Source organism: Phoenix dactylifera, unplaced genomic scaffold, assembly GCF_009389715.1.
Source record: "Phoenix dactylifera cultivar Barhee BC4 unplaced genomic scaffold, palm_55x_up_171113_PBpolish2nd_filt_p 000352F, whole genome shotgun sequence".
NCBI lineage: Eukaryota > Viridiplantae > Streptophyta > Magnoliopsida > Arecales > Arecaceae > Phoenix > Phoenix dactylifera.
The window spans coordinates 62,976-76,104 of NW_024067810.1; the positions used below are offsets into that span (position 1 = coordinate 62,976).

Consider the following 13,129-nt stretch of genomic DNA (forward strand, 5'->3'; position numbering starts at 1 on the left):
CGCCCATGCGATTAGGGGGTCAGAGGAGCAAAAGAGACATCATCCAAAAAAAAAACTAACGAAAAAATATTATTTGGATTTCTGAATCTTATATAAATATTTAAGATATTCCCAACATAACACTTTAAGTCCTGATGTCAGACCAAATTCAATCACAAATCTTACGAACCCATGGTTAGCCCTAAATAACTTATAATGTAGCCCCTTAGGCTACATAGGATGTGGGCTCGACCCTCTTTGTTAATATTTGATCTATAACCTGGCCCAAATAGCTAGTTTGAAATTATTATTTAAGTTTCACAGCTCTATACGAGCATCCAAAATATGTCTCACCATGCGAGACTAGAATCCTTGCATATGAAGTGGACCTACATCAGCATCCAAGTTTTTGCTATCATACAGTTAATATATGACTAAATACATAATCATCCTTGCAAATACCACACTGGTTCTTTTGGAGCTATCCATAAGGCGATCATGTGATATTATTGATTATTTGACATTAAGAATGTTGGGACTTGAAAAAGCAAAGTATGAAAGGACTCATGCTTGCATTTGTTCAATGAAGAGATTGAATGCTTTGAGCCAAGAAACTCAAATAACACGACAGCACTAATAAAAAGCAAAAGAAACAGTGCATTTCAATTTCACCGAACAGCAATTCCAAATATGATCTGCTAACACAAACAACTTGGCCAGAAATCAATAAACTACCAAACAGATTAGCTACAAAACATCCAGATGAGTTTCCAATTTACGACAAACAGATGCTCAAGCAAATGAAAGAACAGCAATAAGCACGAGAATATAAGCAACTCTCTAAGCAGCCTTCTCTGATTTGGCAGCAGTTGCAGCAGCCTGTCCTCGAAGCCGTCCTGTCCTTCTCGCAGCAATAAGACCAACCTTCTGTCCAGGGGGGGCATCGCGGCGGACGGTTGATGCATGCCCAATATGCTGGTGGTTTCCTCCTCCATGAGGATGTTCCACAGGGTTCATGGCAACACCACGAACCTTTGGCCAGCAGTTCCTCTTCACACGGAATTTATGATACGCATTCCCAGCCTTGAGGAGGGGCTTCTCAGTTCTACCTCCACCAGCAACCTGTCCAATCATTGCACGACAACCACTTGGCACAACCTTCTTTGAACCAGAAGGAAGCTTGATCCTGCATGAATGAAAGCAGTGCTGTCAAAATCCTAGGTAGCATATCTTTTATGCCCTGGTTGACTACCATTCTACCAGTGATTCATGTGTTGCTTCCAATATTTTCAAGATACCCTCTCTAACATTTCCGAATAACCTAACTACTTAAAAGTAGCCAGAAGGACTGCAACTGTCATAACTGTTTGTGCATGGATATGCGATGAGGAAAGCAAAACTCATGCCATTCATAGAAATTTATATGGAGCTTCCAAAAAAGAGGCATAACAATATGGGCAAGCAAGTCCATGAAACGGAAGTAGAAAGGCATTCTGCAAAGTGAATATGAGAATATTTTGCTATGCTACTTCACAACAGTATTATATAGCCATAATAATCAATTCTTATCTCAAGGATTTGGATCAGCTTTATGGATCCTCATCCACCAATATTTATGACCATCAAGTCTTTACATTCCATGAAAGCATAGCTTAATAAAATTCAGATATACTTTCAACCAGGCAAAAAAGAATAAGAAAACTAGACCAGCCTAAAGACAGTGGCATCAATCTTACTAGAAGTAGGATGTATCACCAACAAGTTAAAATTTGACAAGGACGCTGTACTGGTGTAGAACTATTACCAATACTAACCAAATTAGCATCAATATAACAGGTATCTAGCATCTATTTTTTAATAGTAAGATGAATGATTATGTTAGTTGAGTAGTAGACATTACCACTTACAGAATCTGCATGTCATCTTAAAAACAATCATGGGCTTCCAAATTAACAAAAGGCAGCAGAAGTGCTAAGTAGAGGCAATTTTATGTTTGGCATCTCAACACTACAGGTACAAGCATCAGTCACCTACCAAGTTTTTTTTTAATATGATATCAAATCTAGCCTATTGGTTTTTGTGGCTCGCCATCACTCAAGTTTTTCACACTGGTTTCCTGGACGCTAACAGACTTTTCTGTTCACAAATCTCATGGTTTTTGATCCCATAGAATTTGGAAATCAATGGATAGCACGCACTCATAATTTAAATTTATACATTTTTGTGAAGTAACAAACCTAATGATTCTCTATTTCGACTAAAAATTTACCAAAATTACTCCAAATATGTTTAGAACTCTAAAGGACCAAGCAATCAGCATTATCACTTGGTTAAGCCACAGCCCCTGAGTGAGGCTTGAAAATCTAAAGGAGATCTTCCAGAGGGTATGTGATATTTATAATGCACAATACAGGTGACAAGATGGAGTATTGCTACTCGAGTTCGGTGGGCAGGCTTCTCTTAAAACATATAAAAGACCACAATATACGAATGTCCAGAACACCAAAATCCTACTGGTGGTTGAAGTATACTGACAAAATACTAGAGGAAACTAGAACTTACTGTCATACTCCACCATGCATCCAACATTCAAAATCAAAATGTATCTCGTAATTGTTGGTGTTTGTTCGAGTCTTTTTAATATACACAACTTTCCCACTTCACATTAAAATTATCACCGGGTACAGGACTACACTTTTCAAAGGCATATGTAATTCTTAGGGATAAAAACAATTAAATTAAAATCTCGCTGATCTCCTAAAAGTGTTACTATATACTATTCTGAAGGATGCCATTGCATGCTAGGCAAATGAATGATAGACACTTGAGGTATCTTAATCACATAAATATGGAAAGTAAAGATTTTGTTTCAGAAGATTTACTAGCCAATAAGCAAAGAATATTTCTAAAGGACAAGAGAAAAAATAACATGTAATGGAAAAAAAGATATTTATTTCTGAAAAGAATCTCCATAAAAAGGGATGCTTCTTCAAATTCCTAAATGATATAAACATGCACGCATTATTTTGTGAACTTGCGAAAATTTAATAAATAAAATCTAAAAGAATTGCAACAGAAAAACAAACAACTGATGCTACTAAATTGCAAGTATAGGGCAAATTGAACTACTTGTTCTATTTCAAAGTTGCTGATAGCCTTTTCATCAAAAACTTGGAAAAGACGTTTTGAATCTTATCTCGTAGAATTCAACCCAAACCTTCAAGAATTACATACAGATGTTCAAATTACAAACCGAGAAGACCATGAAATATAATCTGAACTATAAATGAAGGGCATCATCTTATATAGCAGTGACTCATGAAATTGTTTCACTTTTCAGTGCTGCATAATCCATGTTTTGCATCATTACCCTTAGACAACACAATCCACATCTCAACCAAATAACCATCAAGATAACCCCCACAACAGTCGACTAAAAAAATTCGGCTATCCTTCAGCATTTAAATTCTGCATTAAACTACCTCAAATTTTTGTCAAGCAAATATGATCTCATGTCATAATTAATAATCAATTATGCCCAACACCATACACTATAACTAACATCCCCAACACGAGAACATATGCACGAGATTAATCACAAATCACAAACATCAAAAGAAGCAGCACCAGAGGACCATGAAGCTATGATGTGGCAAAGATACCAATTTTTCCCGCTCAAAGAAGCATATTACGCTTTCAGATCAGGGGAAAAACCAAAAAGATCATAACTTTTGATCTAGGAAGAGAACAGATCGCATCCAAAAGCCCTATATTGGGGCTAAGTAATGGACCTGGTAGTGCCGTTGTCGGGGTTATGGCTAATGACGATAGCGTAGTCGCCGGAGGCGCGGGCGAGGACTCCACGGTCGCCGACGTGGTGCTCGACGTTGCACACGACGGCACCTTCGGGGATAGAGCGGAGCGGCAGAACGTTTCCGACCATGAGGGAAGCCTTGCGGCCGCAGTAGACAAACTGACCGGTGTAAATGCCCTCGGCGGCGATGAAGAGCTCCTTCTGGTGCTTGTAGCGGAAGGGGTGTCGGAAGGTGACGCGGGCGAGTGGGGCGCCGCGGCCGGGGTCGTGGATGATGTCGGTAACAACGCCCTTGATGTAGCCGTTGCGCTCGCCGTAGTCGAGACTCCGGAAGCGGGCCGGCCCCTTGCGGTGGTGGGTGTGGGAGCGGAAGACCGAGCCGGCTCCCTTCCTCTGGGCACGGATCACGCGTCCCATAGCGGCGGCGGAGAGCGGCGGCGAGGAGGAGGAAGGGGCACGGAGCGACGGAGCGAGGGTTTGGGGCTTTTAAGAGGGTATTTATCGGGTGGGGAGTAGACTAGTAGTCGAAGAAACGAGGCTTTTGGGTTGCCCTAGAATGAGCGAGAGTGGAGCATCGTGATTCGTGTTGATCTCAGAACCTTTGATATTACTATCAGGACCATTGGGCTAATGGAGGGCATATTGGAGGTAGAGAAAAGGGGTTCCGATTCGACCGGGGGCGGGGATGGCTGGGGGCCCTGCGGCGCAGGGGGTGGGGGAAGCGATGAAGGAGCGGTCTTGGGCAGACGTTGCAAAGGGACCGGCTCGGCAACCGGCGTGGACCTGCCACCAGCCATCTTCCCGTGAGTTGGAGCTCATGCAGAATAGGTTCTCCGACGAGGTGGTTGACATCTCGGAAGAGGAGCTGGAGGATGCACGGGCGGAGTGGCGGAGCTCGGCGGTCATCGTAAAAAGCTTGGGGAGGACAGTCCCAGGTGAGTGGATTGCGAAGGAGATCAAGAGGGTGGGTCGATTGGCCTACAATGTGGAGGCTTTCCCGCTTATGGACGGATTCACTGTTCTTCGGTTCGCCAAGGAGGAGGATCGCGAAGCTGCTGTGATGAACGGCCCCTGGACAGTGGCTGGGCAGCTTGTGGCGATGGATAGATGGCAACCCAACTTCGTGCCTGGCGCCAAGGGGGTGGGCAGGGTGGTTGTCTGGCTCCGGCTCCCTCGTCTGCCTGTCGATTACTGGAGGAAGGAGACCATATATAAGATCGCGGCAAGGGCTGGAAATCCGTTGGCTCTGGACGGGTTCACGGAGCAGGGGCGGAGGTTTGGCTTCGCGAGAGTTAAGATCGAGCTCGACTGCTCTGGCTCTCTTAAACCGGGGACGATGGTGAGGGGAAGAACAGGTGGAGTCGAGGAGACCTTCTGGCAAAGCTTCGTTTACGAGAACGTGCCTGCCCCGTGCTCCAAATGTGGCCAGATTGGGCATTCGGCGCCGGAGTGTGGTCGTTTCACTCCAGTGGCGGGTTCAGGGGAGACGGCGGAGACAGGGGGGAGGAAGACGCCTGGCTCCGGGGGGGATGATCAGGGGGGATGGTGAGTCGGAGCGTGGGGAAGCTGATGCAGTGAAGGAGCCGGCGGTGTATGGGCCATGGATGGTGATGAGTCGTCCCTGGCACAAGCCGGTGGCCAAGAAGGCGGTACAAAGGAAGGAGACGACTGTGGCGGGATCTCGGTCGGACCCGGAGATCACTCCTTCCCGGGCCAGCGCTAACTCTACTGGGGTCTCCTCGCCGGCCGACCTTGAAGGGTGGCAGAAACCCTCTAAGGTGGCCCGGAGGAAGACGCCGGAGAAGGATGTCGCGATGGCTGGTGTGGGGGTGGCCACTGGTGAGGTGAGTCAACCCGGTGCAGGTGCTGAGTCAGGCGACGGGTCGGGTCCGGGTCGACTCGACGAGGCATTGGGCCGGGGTATCGGCCCAGAGGAGGGTGGGCTGACCGATGGTCCGGGCCGGATGTCTGGTCCGAGGGATGGGCCGGTTGCTGATCCGGGTTGTGGCGGGCTGGGACCGAGTCCGAGGAAGAGGTCTAGGAGCCCATGCCGAGGGCTGGGACCTAAAGGCCGGATTCTGAATGGGATGTGCTCTCTTCAGCCATGCCCGGAAGGAAGGTCGGGAGCGGGTGGTCATCGGAGGAGCTGGAGTTCTCCTCCTCCGTTTTCGGCGTCGAGCAACCGACCCCCGCGGGCAGAGCGTGAGGGCAGGGGGGTCGGTGATACCACGCGGCGTGGGATGATGGCGGCCTCCGGTAGGAAGATGAAGAGGGCTAACTCGGTAGCGGCGGATCTCTCGGCAGCTGGACGACGCTCTCCGGTCAGGACGTTCGACGAGGCGGGACGCTCGGACGGACGGGAAGGGCGTGGGACGGCTCCGGACGACGACAGGCGAGGTAAGGGTCCTATGCTTGACTCTGTGTATGCTTCCCTTCAGTCTGTTGCTATGGGCCATGGTTCGTCACTCGGACATAGCTGTGTGGAGGGTGATCCTGGGAGACAGGAGGTGGGGGCAGCAAGTTCTAGCATCGAATCCAAAGGAAGAAGGAAGAATGGGGGATCTGGAGAGGGGCTGTGTAGGGGAACGACGGCGGGAACGGGATCTATGGCTGGGTCTGCAGCAGGTGGTGGTATGGCACACCAAATAGCACATATGGCTGGGGAAGGAGAACACCACCGTATGTTGTCCCAACTGATGGCTGTTGCGAAGCAGGTGAATCCGGTGGATTTGGTAAGAGGAGGGACCTCTGAGGAGCAGGTTTTCCATGACTGCAACCCAGGGGTAGGGGGTTGTGACAAGCCCGTTAGTGATTTATGAAGATCCTGATATGGAATTGTCGTGGTGCGGGGAAGCCTTCTTTCGCCTCGGCCTTTCGTAGGGTTGTGCAGCAGCACAATCCGGATATGTGTGTTGTCTTGGAAACCCGGTTGGCGGGACAGAGCCTACAGAAGGCTAGGAGAGCGGTACCGAGGTCGTGGGGATTCTACTCAGTGGAGTCTCAAGGGCTATCTGGTGGTATTATTGTTACATGGGCGCAGGGACCATGTAAAATGGATGTTTTCCATGTCTGTACCCAGGAGGTGATTTTGGTCATTTCAGAGGGCAGTAGGAGGCCTTGGGTATTTGCTGCGGTGTATGCCAGTACTAATTTCAGGTTGCGGCGGATATTGTGGGAGGAGTTGTCTCAGCTGATTAGTGTGGGTTACCCTATGTTAGTAGCAGGAGATTTTAACTGTATTACAGATTCCTCTGAAAAGATGGGGGGCAGACCGTTTGCCTATGAGAGGAAGATTATGGAGTTTCAGGACTTTCTGACATCGACTGGATTGATAGACCTGGGTTTCGTGAGCCCCAGGTACACTTGGTGCAATAATCAGCAGGGTCGAGCTAGAGTGTGGGAGCGTCTTGACAGAGCATATGGGACCGTTGGATGGGTTCAGTGCTATCCGGATCATCGGGTGAGCCATCTACCTAGGATAGCGTCTGATCATTGTCCTCTATTGGTCAGCACAGATGTACACATTCCAGTTCGACCCCCATTCAGATTTGAGAAGATGTGGCTCTGCTATCCGCGGTCTTGGGGGATGGTGAGGGAGGCATGGAGTACACCAGTCAGGGGTGACGCTATGTACCGGGTGTCCCGGAGATTGGAGCTGACGAGGAGACGGTTGAGGAGGTGGAATCGTAAGGAGGTTGGAGATATCTTCAGGAGGATCGAGGAGGCAGAGGAGGCTATTACCAGGTTACAGATGCAGGAGGCTTCGGGTGGGGGCCTCATGGAGGGGGAGATGGTAGAGTTGAGATCACTTTTGTCACTGCATGACTGCCTCCTTAGACAGCAGGAGATTTTCTGGAGACAGAAATCGAGAGCCCAGTGGATTGTGGAGGGGGACAGAAATACCAGGTTCTTCCACCAGGCGACAGTTATCAGGAGGCAGCAGAATAGGATCAGAGCCATCAGGGGCGAGGATGGGCAGTTGTCAGAGGACCCGGATATGATTCAGAGGATTTTGGGTAGCTTTTTCAGGGCCAGGTGGACCGAGCAGACTACAGGGGAGAGCACTGTGGGTATCCCATTGCCCTCGACAGGGGTATCTGAGGATGAGACTGATGCACTGATTAGTCCGGTTTCGGAGAGGGAGATCAGAGAGACGATGTGGTCCCTAGAGGGGGACAAGGCCCCGGGGCCGGATGGGTTTCCTCCGGTGTTTTTCTAGAGATATTGGGTGATTGTAGGACGAGATGTGACGGAGGCCATACAGCAGTTCTTCGAGACGGCAGTGATGGCGGCAGACTGGCAGAGGACCTTTATTACTTTGGTTCCGAAGCGGCAGGACGCTTCGGAGCCGAGTCATTATCGCCCGATTAGCCTTTGTACGACCTTGTACAAAGCTACGGCGAAAATCATTGCTGCTAGATTGAGAGTTGTCCTCCCTAGACTCATTGGTCCAGAGCAGGGGGCCTTCCTGGAGGGGCGGAGCATTTCTGACAATGTGCTTATTGCCCAGGAGTTTATGTATGATCTTGGCAGAGCCCCGGTTAGGGGGAGCTTGATGGGGATCAAGCTCGATATGGAGCGGGCCTATGACAGGATGAGTTGGGATTTCGTGCAGCAGTCCTTGCAGGGGTTTGGCTTTCATGAGACGTGGATTAGATGGGTTATGGGTTGCATTCGGACCCCCTCCTTTGCCATTCTGGTGAATGGGACGCCATCCCGGTTCTTTGTGTCATCCGGTGGGCTGCGACAGGGATGTCCCCTATCCCCGCTACTGTTTATTATATGTGTTGACGCCTTGTCTAGATCCCTACGCCAGGCAGTGGATACTCAGGAGTTGGAGGCTTACAGACCGGCGATTGGGGCCCCTGCGATATCTCATTTGCTATTCGCCGATGATTGTTTGCTTCTTGCCAGGTCGACGCGACAGACGGCCCGGGTTATAGGTCAGATTCTTCAGGTCTACTGTGCAGCATCAGGTCAGAGGGTCAACTTGTCCAAGTCAGCTATCATTTTCAGCCCAAAGACTAGACTGGCTATGAAGCATTTGATATTGGAGACTTTGGGGGTGGGTGAGCAGGTGGGCACGATGATATACTTGGGCATCCCATTATCTGGTCGGCGGTTGCGGAGTGGGGATTGCTTGCCTAGTGAGCTGTGTATTAGACGCAGATTAGCGGGTTGGCGGATGCACACTCTATCTATGGCTGGGAGGATCACCTTGGTGCGTTCGGTCCTTGCTTCGGTTCCTATCTATCTGCTCTCCAATGCCATTGTTCCAGTGAGGTTCCTGCGTTCCCTGGAGCGGTTGTCTAGGGACTTTATATGGGGGAGGAGTAGTGGCCGAGGTGGTGTTCATTTGTTGGCATGGGAGGTGGTGTGCCAGCCTACTAGCTGTGGTGGGCTGGGGGTTCAAGACTTGGCAGTGAGGCGGGAGGTGTTAGTAGCCAGACATGTGGCCAGATTTATGCTTGAGCCGGAGTGTCTATGGTCCTCGCTGTTGAGGGCCAAGTACGGTGCCATGGTATCGGGTTTGCATATGGGACGTCGTCACTCCCCGGTGTGGAGGGAGATGTGTGCTAGAGCTTCGGTGGTGCTTCCGGAGATCGGATGGGCTATTGGCGACGGTCAGTCTATTGATGTGATGGAGGACAGATGGGTGACCGAGGTACCGCTTAGTCGTATGCCGACCATGGTGGACTCGGCGAGAGTAGCTAGGTGGAGGGTCAGTGACCTATTGGATGCTGAGGGAGGACGATGGAGGGAGGAGCTGGTGCGGGAGGTGTTTGGGGAGCAGTTAGCAGAGCTGGTCCTAGCCCGAGCGACCCCTAGGGGGGAGGCGGATAGGTTAGTATGGATACCGACAGGGCGCTCACGGGTGCGAGCTAGGGACCTTCATACAGTGATCAGCAGGGAGCCAGTACGACAGATTGAGGGGCGGTGGATATGGAGGATGCGGGTCCACCCGCGAGTGGCACTTTTCATATGGAAGGTGGCGTGGGGCTGCCTTCCGACCAGGAGTATGTTAGCTCGACGTGGCATGAGGATCTCTCAGTGTTGTGAGGTATGTGCAGATATTGAGGAGACTGTGGAGCACGTCCTGCTGCAGTGCCCTAGGGCTCGCGACATATGGAGTAGCTCCCCGATATCGTTATCGGCCTCGGTGGTGTCGGCGCAGGTCTGATCCAGTGGCTGAGAGGCTCTATGCGACGCCCCAGATCTGTTGAGGTGGGGATTTATGTGGCCTACCTGTCCTACCATATATGGTTGGACAGGAACACTGGTATTTTTGAGGGGAGGAGGGCGACTCCGAGGATGGTGGTGGATAGGGCGACGAGGCTTGCGAGGGAGGTCATTGGGGCGACTTCGGTAGTCACCTCTGGGCTGGTCAGGGATATCTGGGGTGCTCATCACGCTGTCTCAGCGCCACGGTTTGCCTATGTCTCTTGGGCACCCCCACCCCCTGGCTATCTCAAGGTGAACTTTGATGGCAGCAGGTCGGCAGATGGTTTGTTTGGAGGGGTCGGATTTGTGATCAGGGACCATCTTGGCAGGTTGATAGCAGCAGGAGGACGGCGCACGCCTGGATCTACAGTGATTGGAGCAGAGCTGCAGGCAGCCTGGGAGGGTATATCCTATGTGAGGCAGGTATACGGGGCTGTGCGGGTGTACCTCGAGGGTGATTCTTCGGTGGTGATTGATTGGATTCGGGGTGTGGATCGGTTTGGGGATGGCCATCCCCTCATCCGAGAGCCGTAGGATGGCTCAGATGATGGCTGACTTTCGGGCAGCGCATGTGTTTAGGGAGGCGAACCGGGCAGCAGATTGGGTCGCCTCCTTTGTCGCTCGGCACTCAGGTGATATTTTGTGGACGTCTGTTGCAGACGTCCCCCCACAGTTGTACTTCTTACTTTCTTCTGATTTGGAGGGCTGTACTCAAATTCGAACTATATGATATGAGTAGCCGTTTTCACCAAAAAAAAAAAAAAAAAGGGATGGCAATGGGTCAGATATCTATTTCATTATGCTTGTCTTGGGGCAAGGCAAGGTGGATAGAATGGACGAGTCAGATTGAATAAAGTTATAAAAATTAAATTTTTATATATATTTTTTTTTATTTTAAAAAAAATGGTAAAAAGTTATATATCCGGTTCATATTCGGAATGAATTTTATCATTATTAATATCCATTTTGGACCGGTCATATGTCAGATAAATTCTCCTTTATTCGAGTCAAATCAGATCGAGTGCCATCTCTATCAGAAAACACCAAGGTCTCATATTATCTTTGTATAGTTTTTTTGAAAAAAAAAATCTTAAGTATAATTTTTTATTATTTTTTTTGCATGAATACCCTCCTAAATATCAAATTTTGCATTAATATCCTCCCAAAATTGATATTTGCATGTATACCCTCATAAAACACTTGTTTTACTATTCTATTCTTTTTATATTTATTTTTCCATATATACCCACGCCATCTAATGTCGTTAAAAAATTAACGATTTCAAATTAAAATGACTAAAATATTCTTAATTGGTAGATGTGCAGTAAGAAATATTTATAAGGCGATCGCGATGAAGGATAAAAAAATAATTTCAAAACTTTATTTTATTTTTAATTAAAATAAAGGGTTTTTTGCATGAATACTCTTCTAAACATCGGATTTTGCGTGAATACTCTTCCAAAATTGATATTTGCATGTATACCCTCGTAAAATACTTGTTTTGCTATTCTATCCATTTTTATTTTTATTTTTTCATTATACCCATGCCATCTAATGCCGTTAAAAAATTAACGGTTTCAAATTAAAATGACTAAAATACCCTTAATGGGTAGGCGCGCAAATAGAAATTTTTATAAGGGTATACAAGCAAATAGTAACTTTACAAGGATATTCATACAATTTTCTATATTTAGAAGGATATTTACGCAAAAAAAAATCCTAGTAGATGGAAAGAATTTAGATACATTAATTAATGTGATAGCCTTTATAATTCTGTATTTATTAGAAAATGTATTTGGTTCTATCACCAAAGGTCTGTTTCATGAATATAACAAAAATATACAATAGGATTTGCAAATTGGCTGTATCTAGATTTACCTCTGCAATTGATCTGATGATGGGATTAATATTATAAGGGGAGTAGGATTCAAGCGTGGAAGGATGGCAACAAGCATAGGTTCACAGAATCCAAAGGTACCTCGGCCCGTCAGGATTCTCTCTCGATCTATTACACTGTTGATACCTCTGGTGTCTCGGTAGCTGGCTTTTTTTTTTTTTTTTCCTTCTGTTTTTTGGTTTTTGTTTCCTGTAACTTTTGAAGGGAGAAAGTGAGGGAACACTCAACGAAATATGGGTCGTGTCAGTTTTCTGCAATGGAATTGGATTTTGGAAGAAGGTCTGGGATTTTTTTTGTCCTCGTGGGAGGGGAGCTGGGAGACGAAAGTTCCGTCCGATCAGTCATATAGATAAAAAATAGTGTGATATGAAATTTGGCTTGGTAAGTCATGGGTCATCTGTTCTGACCGAAGGTCAATTGCAAGTCTTTCAAGTCATGGGTCACCCAGCACCTCCTAATTATGGTATTTGTGCTTTGTAGTCCTTGATTAAGCCAGCTTTCAATCTTTGTCGTTAACTTGGTATTGAACAATAATGATGCCTGATTAAAGGAGCTCTGCAATTCTCCTTCTAGCTAGGATCCTTTTTAATGGTACGCATCCTAAGGGTAAAAGTCCCACCAGTGCAATCTTAAATGCTCCTAGCTACGATAACTTCTAGAGGGGAAGAGAGAGAGTGAGAAAAAAAAAAACAAAAATAAAAACAAAATAGACCAGGAAGGAAGGAGATCGCGATCTCGCCGTCGCGAACGCTAGCGATCGCATCTCCCGCGATCCCACGGAGGGGGGGGGGAAGCCGGGCGCGGGGGGGGGGGGGGGGGAGGTGGGGGGGGGAGGGGGCGCTGTGGAAGTCGGGCACGGGGAATGGGGAAGACAGGCGCGGGGAGGGGGGGCAGACGGGCGCCGGAGGGGGGATAATAACGTCATTTCATATTTTACTTTTATTTTTAATTAATAAAAATATGATTTTTTTAACACCGTTAGAACAACCGTTATATTAAGGATATTTGTACAATAACAGAGTTTTATGAAAGTATATATGCAAATACCAATTTTCAAAGGGTATTCACGCAAAATCTGATATTTAGAAGGGTATCTATGGAAAAAAACCCCTAAAATAAATATGATTTTTATTAACAGTATTGGAAGAACCGTTATATTAGAGGTATTTGTGCAAAAACAGTATTTTATAAGGATACAGAAATAAATATAAATTTTA

The 13,129-nt window shown here is 47.4% G+C and overlaps 2 protein-coding genes across 2 annotated transcripts; one reads left to right on the forward strand and one right to left on the reverse strand.

Moving 5' to 3' along the window:
- Window positions 1-613: 613 nt before the first annotated feature.
- On the reverse strand, window positions 614-4,292 carry LOC103697164 (60S ribosomal protein L8-like). Its single transcript, XM_008778970.3, has 2 exons — window positions 3,771-4,292; window positions 614-1,165 (listed from the first exon to the last, which is right to left on the reverse strand). The coding sequence occupies exons 1-2, from the start codon at window positions 4,208-4,210 to the stop codon at window positions 820-822; spliced, it is 786 nt and encodes a 261-aa protein (XP_008777192.1). The 5' UTR covers window positions 4,211-4,292; the 3' UTR covers window positions 614-819.
- Window positions 4,293-4,478: 186 nt separating this feature from the next.
- On the forward strand, window positions 4,479-5,342 carry LOC120105732. The gene has a single exon (XM_039118440.1). The coding sequence runs from the start codon at window positions 4,479-4,481 to the stop codon at window positions 5,340-5,342; it is 864 nt and encodes a 287-aa protein (XP_038974368.1).
- Window positions 5,343-13,129: the final 7,787 nt, after the last annotated feature.

What these genes read in the sequence shown, in the direction of transcription:
- LOC103697164 (XM_008778970.3), bottom strand. Translation starts at nt 4,210, where the DNA reads ATGGGACGCGTGATCCGTGCCCAGAGGAAGGGAGCCGGCTCGGTCTTC. An exon ending in CCCGACAACGGCACTACCAG is followed by an intron (nt 1,166 to 3,770) that starts GTCCATTACTTA and finishes TCATTCATGCAG; the next exon opens with GATCAAGCTTCCTTCTGGTT.
- LOC120105732 (XM_039118440.1), top strand. Translation starts at nt 4,479, where the DNA reads ATGGCTGGGGGCCCTGCGGCGCAGGGGGTGGGGGAAGCGATGAAGGAG.